We start from the raw sequence: 14,384 nt of genomic DNA, 5'->3' as shown, positions 1-14,384 counted from the left end.
ATGAGGAATGAGAGAAAATCTATGTACTGGAATGGATAGACGAATGTTGAGGTGGTTTGGCCACATGGAAAGGATGAATGAGGAGTGGTTGGTAAGGAGATTATGAAGGCAGAAGTGGTAGGTAGCAGAACCAGAGGCAAACCTCAGTTTGTGTGGATGGATGGAGTGAGGAAAGCTTTGGTGGTTAGAGGTGTTGGAGTGAGAGAGGCAAGAGAGTTTATAAATAATAGGAAAGCTTGGAGAGTGTTTGTGAAAGGATGAGTGAATTGATATTGCTCAAAAGGGTAAGGTACCAGCATGATGCGACGGAGGAAACCAGCATATACACTACCGTCAGAAATTAATTAGCACCCTTGATTTGCTCTTCACTCAAGGTATGTGCTGTCACCTAGTGGCCATATCTCGAACTATTGCTTTGTTGCGAGTTCACTGTTGCGCAGAACGATGACATAACTTTGTTTGCAGAGCAGTTTGAGAGTCTACAGCCTTATGATGTTGACATAGCAGTGCAACAACAACTTGGAGTGCGGATGCAGACAAACTTCCTTTGTTTAATAGATATAGGTAGCGCCTCGCAAGGACCGAAATCACACCATACTAAGTTTTCTCATCGCGTAAGACGTTTTGAACAGCTCATAGGTTAATTGATTTAACCTATTTAATGTAGAAATTTGAGAAGTGCTAATTAATTTCTGACGCAAGTGTACTGTCAAATCCCCCCTGCTGATATGCGGGGTTGCTTTTATGCCTCGACCCAAGCATAGGTTGGGGCTCGCCTCTGAGCTGGGAAATGAATAAAATGCCTAGTGTGTGTCTTGTGGCTACCCCCATCAACAGGAAAAAGGCCTTGATAAATAAATATAAAAATAATAAAAAAATACTTTTAAAAAAATCAAAAAAAATCTCCAAAGTATTTCAAATGTCACTTTATTTCATTATTGAAAGAAACATTTAATTGTCATTTTACAGTGTAATGGAAATATATAAACATTATTGGTATTACAAAGAACTGAGAAAAGATTTTAGTTATGCTTATAAAGTGTAGTAGTAAAAAAAAAAAATAAACAATAACTTGTATTCAGGTGTCTATTACATTTAAGGCAAGGTGTATGTCTTTGAAATTGTAATACCTGTGTTGTATAACACAGAATGCATTTTAATAAATTGCTTGAAGTTGATTATATTTGAAAAGGTGGTAGAAATACTGAAGTGCTGGTTTAGATGTAGTTTGTTTATTGTTTATATATTTTGGTTAGTAAGTAATTAAGGTAACATGATTAGTTATTACAAGTAAATATTGTAAGTCAAGATTGAACGTTATACAAAAGAAAAAGATTAAGAGTGAAAGACAGGATACAGTGGTGCTTAAGCACAAAGTGCCACATCAAGATCAGGACATTTTAGTCCTTCCTTGGTTACTGTTATTGGACATTGAGGATTACCAGCACAATTCAAGAATGTCTGAAAATAAAGAATAGAAAATTGAATTGGAAAAAAATTAGAAAGAGAAATGGAGAAGATTAGAAAGAGAATCATCAGCATCAGTTTTATGTTTAATTTTCCATGCCTACATGCTAAATTTTTCGATGTTATTATTATTGTTCAAGTCACTGCTTGGAATCGAACTTGGAATCTTGGGGTAAGTAGCCTTCACTCTTAATCACTACGCCATATGCCCGTGGGCAATTATGGAGTGAATTTTTAGGGCTTATAAATCTAATATTTTTCCTATCCTTCCTTAATACCGGTTCCCATATGCTGCTCATATCTGCACTCGGTCTGCTTAGGAGTTTGTTGTGTCCTAGCATATGTGCTGCTTCTTTTAGTTTTTGTATTTTCCACTGGTGTTCTCTGTCTATTATTTTAACTTCATCCCGCAGGGGAAGGTGGTCTCCATTTTTCCATACATGATCAGCTATACCCAATTTATCAATATCTCCTCAAGTCACAGCTTTGCGATGTTCCGTCTACCCTTATTTTGAGGGGGCGGCATGTTTCACCTTTTTATAACCTACCATAGATGCATGAGATGGAGTACACACAGTCTTTGGTCTTATTCTCTTCTATTGGTGGTTTTACCACTGGAAAATACAAAAGCTAAAAGAAGCAGCACATATGCTAGGACACAACAACCTCCTAAGCAGACCGAGTGCAGATATGAGCAGCATATGGGAACCAGTATTAAGGAAGGATAGAAAAATATTAGATTTATAAGTCCTAAAATTCACTCCATAATTGCCCAGGGGCATATGGCATAGTGGTTAAGAGCGCATGCTACTAACTCCAAAATTGTGATTTTGATTCCAAGCATTGACTTGAACAACAACATCGAAAAATACCTTAGGAATGAGAACCCAGGTTCGAAATTTCCCCAAGACACCTGATGAAAGCTGGAGGGTACATCAGCCGAAACGTTGTGTTATCAACAAACAAGATAAGGACAAATATCCGTCTAATGTAAGTAATTTCCTTCATTAGTATTTAGATGCATATGTTTGCTAGATCCAGTAGGTGAGTTATTGAACTGTTGCTGCATTTTACCATTGTTTATGCAGTGCATATGGTGCTCTAAACTTAGTAGAGTTAGCATAGGATACTTTCACAGTGTGTTGTCTTTCATAAGGTGGCAAGCTGGCAGAAACATTAGCATGCTGGGCGAAATGCTTAGCAGTATTTCGTCTCCCATTATGTTCTGAGTTCAAATTCTGCCGAGGTCAACTTTGCCTTTCATCCTTTCAGGGTCGATAAATTAAGTACCAGTTACGCACTGAGGTCAATGTAATCATCTTAATCCCTTTGTCTGTCCTTGTTTGCCCCTCTATGTTTAGCCCCTTGTAGGCAATAAAGAAATAAGTGTGTTCTCTTTCATTTACCATATATTTAACGAACACTGTGAGAGGGAATGTGCTTTACCAGTAAGCTACTACATATAAATCATTCATTTTATTATCTAATATATGTGTGTGGGTGCATACACGCATACAGAAGAGGCTTCCACACAGTAAAGGTACATGGCCTAGTGGTTAGGGTATTGCACTCACAATCATTAGATCATGGGTTCAATTCCTGGACTGGGCAGTGCATTGTGTTCTTGAGCAAAACACTTCATTTCACATTGTTCCAGTCCACCCAGCTGTAAATGGGCAACCCTGTGATAGAATTGTCTTCTGATCAGGGGGAATGTTGGCCTGCTTGTCTAACCAGTAGGCTGGCATCATTCGAAGGCTAAAACAATGTGAAGCACATTGTGATGAGTGATGTATAACAACATCCAATAGTTTGGTTGATACCATTATACATATATATATATATATATATATATATACATACATACATATATATATACAGGGGTTGAAGGAGGCAAGCTGGCAGAAATGTTAGCGCGTCAGGCAAAATGCTTAGCGGTATTTCATCTGTCGTTATGTTCTGAGTTCATATTCCGCCAAGGTCGACTTTGCCTTTCATCCTTTCGGGTCGATAAATAAAGTACCAGTTTCACACTCGGGTTGATGTAATCGTTAATCCCTTTGTCCGTCCTTGTTTGTCCCCTCTATGTTTAGCCCCTTGTGAGTAGTAAAGAAATATATATACAGGGGTTGGACAAAATAATGGAAACCTCTAGCATCATAGCATCATAATTTTGAAATATCTATAAAACCATCAAAAGCTTGTTTATTTTTATGGTTTTTAATTTATTATTAGTGTTACTTGATATGTTTTGCTAAAATTGCTGTTTCTTTTCAGATATCATCAGAAAAAGGTAACTAAAATTCATTAAAATGAAGGATCTATTGGACTTTCAAAGAGGTCAAATTGTTGGTGCTCATATAGCAGGTGCTAGCATAATGAAAACAGCCAAAGTGTTTGGTGTTTCAAGAAGTACTGTCTCGAAAGTAATGACAGCCTTTGAGAAAAAGAGAAAAAAACCTTGTTAAAGCAAAACCCTGGAAGAAAATTGAAACTTTCAGATAGGGACCGTCAGACTCTTATGTGAATTGTTAGAAAGTATCACAAAAGTACAGCTCCCAAAATTACTGCAGAGCTTAATGACCACCTTGAGAACCCAGTTTCCACAAAAACTGTTCACCAGGTGCTGCACAAAGCCGGATTTCATGGATGGGCTGCAATCAGAAAACTACTACTTCCGAAAACAAACATTGCAAAGCATTTAGAGTGGAGTAAAAACCTACAGAATTGGTCCCTAGGGCAGTGGCAGACTTATTTTCTTGGATAAGTTATGCTTTACCTTATTTCTGACCACTGGCCAGGTATACGTGTGGAGACGGCCAAAAGAAGCATTTGACTCAGACTACCTTCTTCCAACTGTTAAACATGGAGGAGGATCTGTAATGATCGGCGGGGTGGGGGTGGGGTGTCTATATCTTGGAAATCCACCAGCCCAATGGTTTCCCTTCATGACAGAATTAATAGACAAGACTTTTCAAGTATTTTTTCTGATCAAATTCATCCTATGGTTGCGGAACTGTTTCCGAAGGGAAACACAATCTTTCAGGATGATAATGCACCAATTCACACAACTTACATTGTTACTGAATGGCACAAGGAACATTCTAGTGAAGTTGAACATCTTATCTGGCCACAACAGTCCCCAGAACTCAATATTATTGAGCATTTATGGTACATGTTAGAAAAACAAGGAGTTGATATCCTCCACCATCATCACTACAAGAACTGGAGACTGTTTGAGCTGAAGAATGGAGAAAAATTCATTTGGAAACAATTCAAACGTTGTACCCCATATTAAAATAAATTTGTTATGTCTATCGTATATATTTTTTTTATTATTGCACTCATTTTTTTTAAAAAGCAATGTTGTCAAAAATTAGAATTTCCCCCTTCTTCGTTCTTTTTCTCTCTCTTCCTTTCTTTCGTTTTTTTCTCTAACTGATACTGATACAACTTTATGTCCCCCTTGCTTAAGCTTTACTCAGTATATGAGAATCGCTACATCGATGATTTTAACTTGCGTGCGAGATAGATTGCGTGCATATATGTACGCATGCATTTATGTGTATATTTTAGATTTATATTTATACGTCTGTATATGTATGGCGTTTGCATGCATCCTTCTGTGTATGTTGATATATATATGTACACTTTAATATAAATATGTATTGCAGTGTAATATTTATAATAGGTTTTAATTTCTATGCATTAATTATACTTTCTTCCTTAACGTCAATATGTATTTTATTCAATGTAAGGTTTTTTCCTCGAATTTTATAATTTTTATAATTTTTTATATATATATACATATATTTTTGAGCTTTTTTTGTTTATCGCTCGAAGATTGACCGTTATTTCTAAAGGGCCAATCAAACAAGTCCATTTTTTTTAAAGGTGTAGCGTTTGTAAGAGTCTAGATTGAATTGATATATCGGTTCCATTCTAGCAAAAACTGTCTGATGAACGGCAACGAGAAACTCAGAGTAACAGATTTTGTTGAATTTTCTGCTGCTTTAAATAAAGCATATTACTCTACCACTGGTATTTGAGTACTCTTTTTTCCACCTTGTTTCACATTTATGTGTTTACTCCGGTGTAACCCGCTCCTTATAAAAGTTTGAGCGACTCTGCACAAGTAGGAAGAACAAACAGCTGAAAAAGATGGAACTTTACCCGCTGGATTTTTCTCAGAAAAATAATATACCTATCCCTGCACAGAAGCAATATCTCAAAGGTCTTATAGAGAAAACGGAAGAGTTTATTCGAAGATTGAGATGGAAAGCCTTCTTCTTTGATACTAAACAGAAAATAGAAGGAAACAAATATGGATTTAAATCTCCCAAAAACCCGCCACCTATTCCAGAATTAGAAGCCTTCGAGAAAGACCTTTTCGAGCTTATTAGGAAAATTAAATTCCGCAAATATACCAACCAATTACAGAGAAATATGAGAGAAAAAATTAAGGAGATCAACAACTCGAATAAGATCTTCGTTAATTCTGATAAGACAAGGAACTTATATGCACTTGATAAGGACGTTTATAAGCGCCTGATTTCGAATAGTGTCACAGACACATACAAAAAAGACAACACGAATATATACAAAGAGGTGAACTTAGAAGCAAGAGGAATAGCTAACGATCTTAAGATTAGCGATAGGATTGAATATCTTTCACCACGACCAGCTTTTATTACTCTGAAAGACCATAAAGCCAATTTTAATAGAAACCCCAAATGTAGATTGATAAATCCAGCTAAAACTGAGATAGGAATTATTAGCAAAAATATTTTGGACCGTATTTTAGTTAAGTTAGATAGTGAAGTAGACTTGAGAATTTGGAAGAATAGTAAGTCAGTCATAGAGTGGTTTAAAGGTATTAGCTATAAGAATAATTGTAGTTTCACACAATTCGACATTATTGACCTTTACCCGTCAATATCTAAGACGTTGCTCCTAAGGGCATTGGACTTCGCCAAGCAGTATGTCAACATCGATAGCTCGGAAATTGATATTATTATGTATGCGAGGAAATCGCTTCTTTTTTCGAGGATTCCACCTGGATTAAGAAGACTGAGGATTCTCTTTTCGATGTACCGATGGGGGCATACGATGGGGCTGAGTTATGTATGCTCATAGGAGCCTTTATTCTCCATAATCTAAAAATAGAATTCCCATTTATAGATGCAGGTTTATATAGGGATGACGGCCTTATAGCCACGCATAATCTAAACGGCCATGAATCAGATAGACTTAGGAAGGACCTCATTGCCTTCTTTCAAAGGATGGGCTTACGGGTTACAATAGATGCTAACCTGAATAGTGTAGATGTTTTAGACGTAAATTTTAATGTAAGGCCGGATAGATTTAAACCTTTCCGTAAGCCCAATGAAAAGCTATCGTATATTAGCAAAGATTTGAACCATCCACCAGTTATCCTTAGGAACTTAGTCAGCAATGTAGGTAGAAGAATATCTTCAATTTCTTTGGACAAGGCAGCATTCCATAATGCTGCACCTTATTACGATAGCGCATTAAAGAATAGTGGATTCTCTGAGAAGATCCAGTACAACCAGCTTAATGCTGGTAATAATGCTGCACGAAGAACTAGGACCAGGAAAGTTTTGTGGTTCAACCCGGCTTTCAATTTGGCCGTAAAGACTAATATAGGTAAGGAATTTTTGAGATTAGTCTCTAAGCATTTTAAGCAGGGTCATAAATTCTATAGGATATTTAATAGAAGAACCCTGAAGGTTAGCTATTCTTGTTGCAGAAATTTCGCCTCTTACATTAGCCAGCATAATAGGAAGCTAATTGAGATTAGACATGGTGCCGAGCCCATTAAGAAATGCAATTGCAAAAACGAAAACTCCTGTCCGTTAGAAGGGAAATGTCTAGTGAAAGGAGTAGTTTATAGAGCCAAGGTGCAAGTAGAAGGCTCATCGGAATACAAGACATACACAGGGGCTTCAGAAAATTCATTTCAAACACGATTTTATTCACATAAAAATTCATTTAAATACCCAGAGAATAGGAAGAGGACCAGCCTAGCAAAATATGTCTGGGAACTAAAAGAAAAGGAAACCCCACCTTTCAACGTGACATGGAGCATTCTGGACAGAGCGGCACCATACAGGCATGGAGCATACAGAAATAATTTTAAATGCAAACTTTGCCTATTAGAAAAAATGTACATTTTATTCAAAGACAATAATTCTTTGAATCAAAGAAGTGAGCTAATGAACTTATGTAGGCACGCAACTAAATTTAAAATGTCGAATATAAATATACCATATGGATAGAGTATATATTTTGAAATTTTGATTTTGACTCTTGAACTAGTATGTAAACGCTACGATGGATTTTGTTTCGCGCTATGCAGATTTCATTCCGTATAGCAAAGTCTTATATTTCTCCATATGCATTAGGAAAAACCTTCGACTTTGTTTATTTCATGTTATTGTATTGTATAGGATTACCTTGATTTTTAATTTATAGATGATCCAAAATAGGGTGTTATATTTTATTTTACATGTCTTTCGTATATATTTTTTTTATTATTGCACTCATTTTTTTTAAAAAGCAATGTTGTCAAAAATTAGAATTTTGATATAAGTATGTGTATAGCCATGGATATGTATTTGTAAGCATGCGTATCTGTGTATGTGTAAGTGAGCGTATGTTTGTGCTTAAGCACACATATACACGACTGTATGTGTATGTATCCATCCGAACTTGTGTATTTGTATACTTGTCTCCATATATGTCAATAACGTGGTTACATAGCTTGTATACATAATTTTTCTTATTTCGTTTTTTCCCCACCCCTCCTTTTTCTTTTTTCCTTCCCCCTTCTTCGTTCCTTTTTCTCTCTCTTCCTTTCTTTCGTTTTTTTCTCTAACTGATACAACTTTACGTCCCCCTTACTTAAGCTTTACTCAGTATATGAGAATCGCTACATTGATGATTTTAACTTGCGTGCATATATGTACGCATGCATTTATGTATATATTTTAGATTTATATTTATACGTCTGTATATGTATGGCGTTTGCACGCATCCTTCTGTGTATGTTGATATATATATGTACACTTTAATATAAATATGTATTGCAGTGCAATATTTATAATAGGTTTTAGTTTCTATGCATTAATTATATTTTCTTCATTAACGTCAATATGTATTTTATTCAATGTAAGGTTTTTTTCCTCGAATTTTATAATTTTTATAATTTTTTATATATATATACATATATTTTTGAGCTTTTTTTGTTTATCGCTCGAAGATTGACCGTTATTTCTAAAGGGCCAATCAAACAAGTCCATTTTTTTTAAAGGTGTAGCGTTTGTAAGAGTCTAGATTGAATTGATATATCGGTTCCATTCTAGCAAAAACTGTCTGATGAACGGCAACGAGAAACTCAGAGTAACAGATTTTGCTGAATTTTCTGCTGCTTTAAATAAAGTATACATATATATATATATATATATATATGTGTGGTGAGGTATTTCCACATCTTCTTTTTGACAACATCTGATACATGTAAATGAGTGTCAGTCATACAAATGGTACCATTCATTTACAATATTCCATGAAAATAAGCTGAGTCATGGGGAATATTATCTTGCTTTTTAAAAAAAGTGTGGGTTGCTGACAGGAAAGTCATCAGGCTGTAGAAAATCTGCCTCAATGAATTCCATCTATTTCCAAGCAAGCATGGGAAAACAGATGATAAAACGATGATAATCATGATCAATTTAGAAAATTCTGGCAAATATGAAATAAATGCATATACTTACATGAGCATAGGGGATGCCATTCTTTTTCTCTGAAGGTGAAGCAGTTTCACCAACCCAGACAATAGCATTTTTACCATTATAAACAAGGAACACATCCTGCAGAAAGGGATAAATATTTAATGAATTTAGTATAAATAAATTGAATTTCTATAGAATTACATTTTAATTGAAATGGGGAGTCCAGTCACCTAACTACCTGGTTGTTGGGTGCTTCTAGATTATTTTTTTTAACTTGCTGAGTCTAGAGGAAAGGGCAGTGCCCATAAGCTTTGCAAGCCCTTAGCAATTAGTGAACTTGATGCTATTAATGTTGTTTAAACTGTTACAGGTTAACACCAGAAAAAAGTACATGAGCTGGACATTATCCAAAAGGTTAATTTCCTGGGGAGAAAGGACTGAATGTAGTGGTTAGTGCAAAGCCCTAGCGGCAACAAGGGTGACAAAAGGTCAAGTGATGTGTTGGTGGGATTCCTGCATGGAGGAGGTATGAGAGCAGCCAACTCTGAGGAACAGAATATTACTATATCAACAGAAAAGACTGAGAGAGGAAGCAAGTACACATGTGGGCCAGAGGTTGGAGCATATCTGATAGTGATTGAATACTAATCTGTCGAGTGGCCCTCCTCTGAATGTTGCCCACGATGTTGGCGTGTGCAGTAACAACATCCTTGATATGGGAACAGTACTCCATTGTGGGCCTGACAGCAGAGAGACAGAGTTACACCAGCATGCAGCTGGTACTCATTTACAACTGAGTAGAAATGGAGCAAAGTGAAATAATGTGTTTTATATTCAAGGACACATGCCATCCAATCCACTAATTGAACTCATGATCATAAACTGAATACCTTAACTTCTAGGCCGCATGCTTATACCATGGCTAATTCATTTATTGTGATTATTATTAGTAATATAGAAATAAGACATACAAGAAAATTTAATGTCCTATATTACTGGATGGATATATAGCATCTAACTCAATACTACTAATCATGTTTCTACAACTTATTTGAAGTGGTTATTGTATTGTTAACTACTTGACATAAATATGCCATGTAGCACAACAACAAATGGAGTGGAAGTGGTTGTGTATAGTAAATTGTATTTAGTTTACTAGTCACACACACACAAATATATATATGTATGTTGCCAGTGCTACTTTTTTTGGAATATGACATATGTATATGATACATTTATAATACAAAACAATGAGCTTGTACTGGACTCAAACTGGTCACAAGTAGTCACCTCTCCAACAAGAGGCGACAACACCTTGGACCTGCTCTTCACCACAACTCCTGAAGCGGTTATCAATTGCACTACGGAGGAACCTCTAGGTGACTCTGATCATGCTATGATCATCGCCAATCTGGCTCTTGCGGGCAACAAAAACCTGAACCATCTCCAATCTGCTTCCTTTGATTGGAAGAGAGCAGATTGGAACCTGTACCACACTGAACTACAGCACCCAAACTGGCGTGAATTCTACAACTCTGGAGATGTGAATACTATACTCCAGAGTATCCTGGACTCAATATGGGCAGCATGTGCAGCATCAGTGCCACGTAAACAGAAAAAGAAGAACCGCCCCAAAAGGGCAATTTGGGAAACTTCAGCGGTCCGACTTGCCAGGAAGGAACGTCGGACTGCTGAACGGGAATACAAGTTGCATAAATCAGACACCAACAGGAAGAAGCGGAATAAATCTTCCAACCATCTCAAGCAAGTGACAAAAAAAGCAGTGCTTGAATTTGAACAGTGCATAGCAGCCAATCCTGACAGCAAGGTTTTCTGGAAATATGTGCATTCAAAGCAGAGACCTCACTCTCCAGTGGGCCCTCTTCGCAACCCTCACACAAACCAGATCACTGACGACCCCAAGGAATGTGCAGAACTCATTGCCGAGTGCTATGCAAACATATTCATTGTTGAAAGTCAAAATGTACCATCTTCACCATCACTAACAGCAAATTCCATAACAACTATGGAATTTACACCTGCAATGCTGCGACGTCACCTTCAAAATAAGCGCAACTACGCCTCCCCTGGTCTCGATGGAGTTACATACCTGCTTCTCAAACGTGGCAGGTACTTCCTTTTACACCAGCTTTCTATTTTCTTCCAGTACTATCTCAACAATGGTGCTACTCCGGAGCAGTGGAAAACTGCCAGTGTCATTCCTCTGTTCAAAAAGGGCGACCGCACATCACCTGTCAACTATCGCCCAGTCAGTCTCACTAGCTGTATTGCAAAACTGATGGAATCGTGCGTCAGAGAAACACTCTGGAACTTCTGGAGCTCTCACAGTCTCATCCGACCCTCACAATATGGATTTGTCCCTAACTCCAGCTGCAGTGATCAGCTTGTCAAGTTCCTTGAGGACATTACTCAGATCACTGACAGTGGCTCATGGGTGGATGTTGTCTACCTTGACTTTGCTAAGGCTTTCAACTCTGTGCCACACAAAAGGCTTATGGTGAAACTCTCTGCAATGGGTGTGAGGGATGACCTTTTTAACTGGTTGAAATCTTTCATTCTCAGCCGAAAGGAGGTAGTCATAGTTCTAGGACAGCATTCTACACCATATGAGATGTCATCGGGTGTACCACAGGGATCTGTCCTTGGTCCCCTCTTGTTTGTCGCATACATTAATGATATAGATGCCAATTTAAAGAATGCTACAGTATTGAAATATGCAGACGACATCAAGCTGTACCTTGAAATCAAGAGGACAGATCCTGATGTCTACAACTCTTTCCTGCAATCAGACCTAGACACAATGCAGCAATGGATCACAGACTGGCAACTGAAACTGGCTGTGGACAAGTGTACCACCATGCATTTTGAGAGAAAAAACCCTGCGTCCACATACTCCCTCCACAACACTGATATCAAGAAATCCTCTTGCAAGCGTGACCTAGGCATCACTGTCAGTAGTGATTTGCGTTGGACAAAGCATATCTCTAAAACTGTCAAGAAGGCCGAGGGTGTCTTGGCATCACTCAGCAAGACTTTTGTTAGCCGCTCTCCAGCCATCTATTTAAAACTGTATACAGCTATGGTACGACCACACTTGGAATTCGCATCATCAGTTTGGAACCCCTATCTTGCTCAGAACATTGACCTCCTGGAATCTGTCCAGAGACGTGCAACCAAACGCATACCCTCCATCAGACACCTACCATATTCTGAGCACCTTGTTTCCCTGGGCATGGATTCACTGAAGCTCTGGCGACGGACTTGGTAAACACCCACAAAGTTATCAACCACTTCACCAACAACAACACTGAACACCTTTTTGATCTCCATGTGTCTAACACACGTGGACATGCCTACAAAGTCAGAAAACAACACAGCTCCCATGACTTTCGGAAACATTTTTTCACGCTCAGAGTTGCTGAAGCATGGAATAAACTGCCTGCGTCAGTTGTTGACTGCCATGACACTGCATCTTTTAAGGCCCTCATGCTTTCCGAAATCCGCCGAAACTACACCTGATTATATATACACTTTAGATGAGTTGTAGTGCACCTGAGCACTGTACACAATTATTATTATTATTATTATTATTATTATAATATTAAATATTCTATTGTGTCTGGGGAGAGTCATTTTCTTTTTGTGCTTATGATATAAGTTTCATTGTGTCTTGCAACCTTTTCAATAGTTTTGAAAACTATTGAAAAGGTTGCAAGATGCAACAAAAATTTTAGGAAAATAAAAATAAGAAAAAAGTGGAAATTTTACCGGTGAGTGTGTTACATTATAAGGTACAAAAAGAAAATGACTCTCCCCAGAAACAACAGAATATGCTTCAACACATGAACTCATATAAAGAATCTTGCAAACCAAACCCCAAAACGAAACATTAATATAAATCTGAAACCATGAGAAAAATATGGAAAAAAAGGAACAAGAAAAAAAGAAAAAAGTGAAATAACAGAAAAGCCAAAAATAAAAGGGAAAGATAAAAAGGGAAAAAAAACATTGATCCAACAGTGCCTCAATTAGTCACACAGCACAAGGTTCAATGGAACCCACTGAAACAAGCTGGTGTGCTCATGGCATTACCACAGGTAATGGTGAGGCTAAGGCATTGGAACAGCCAAGCACACTCAATGATTTCGTTCCGTTCAGTTACAGAAGGAGTGACCCTCCCATTTACTGCAGTATCTGGGATATGGGAGGGAGCAAAGGAATCACAGTCTGCAATATCCCAGATGAAGCACCTACCTCCTTACCCAGGGTCAAAGGGTAAGACCATATGGTCTTTTACCTTCACTTCTGGATAATCCCATTGGCTCCAGAACCGAGAGGATATTAACCCAAGCCAGGGCCTACCTAATGGTTGTTTAGCTTGGTGTGATGAGTGAAACAATCAGCATTAAGGTGACAAGACTAACTGTGAAGATCTGTGGAGTCAAGGGGCCTACCACAGTGATATCTCAGTTCCCCTCAGATGCCAACTCTCATTCTGAGTGTAATGGAGATGCGGAGTTCATTTAAACGGAGATGACCACCAATGTTGGCCACAGGTAAGGCATCAATCCAGTCCCCTGAGAATTTTGCACTAGCAGAAAGTAAGTGACCCCTTGAAAATTGATCAGATTGATTAAGGAGAGAGTTGAAAGTGGTAATGAGTGCAAATTGTCCCATACTCTCTGCTTCCATCTATCCTCAACTGTAACAGGAACTGACAAACTCAGCTCTCTCCACTGTAACAGAGCTTCATTCATCTCCCTACTGGAACTAGTCCATGTTAGAAAAATGAGGATGTTGCTTACCAAAAGAGAGCAAGCATGAATGGAAGAAAGAAAACAATGAGTGGTGTATACAACTCCACGTGGCTCTCTTTTGTGTCCTGCAGACACGAATTACACAAAGGTAAAATCGTTGGCCACCCAGATCTGTCTCCTTAAGATAGTCTTTGTCATTAATTTCCCTGGCTAATTCACTATCTTTACAACTTTTAATTCATTTTTTATTTCTAAATTCAAGTTTTATTTTGGCCCAATAGAATCATCTAATTACTGCCAAATAAATACAATATCACAATAACAAGCCCTGCACCAAGTCAGCTACCAGTTGTACAATCAACTATGCATGACAAAAGGATTTCAC

At 37.7% G+C, this 14,384-nt stretch overlaps 1 protein-coding gene across 1 annotated transcript in view; it reads right to left on the bottom strand.

The window, feature by feature from the left end:
• Positions 1–910: 910 nt before the first annotated feature.
• Positions 911–14,384, bottom strand: part of LOC115211664 (gelsolin-like protein 2) — a 77,947-nt gene continuing 64,473 nt past the window's right edge. Inside the window, exons 13-14 of the mRNA XM_029780298.2 lie at positions 9,264–9,359; positions 911–1,461 (exon numbers count right to left, since the gene is read on the bottom strand). Coding sequence (XP_029636158.1) covers positions 1,366–1,461; positions 9,264–9,359 — 192 coding nt within the window. The 3' untranslated portion in view covers positions 911–1,365. The remainder of the gene's footprint in view (positions 1,462–9,263; positions 9,360–14,384) is intronic.

Source organism: Octopus sinensis, linkage group LG5 (assembly GCF_006345805.1).
Source record: "Octopus sinensis linkage group LG5, ASM634580v1, whole genome shotgun sequence".
Classification (NCBI taxonomy): domain Eukaryota; kingdom Metazoa; phylum Mollusca; class Cephalopoda; order Octopoda; family Octopodidae; genus Octopus; species Octopus sinensis.
This window is presented reverse-complemented; position numbering and strand designations above follow the sequence as displayed.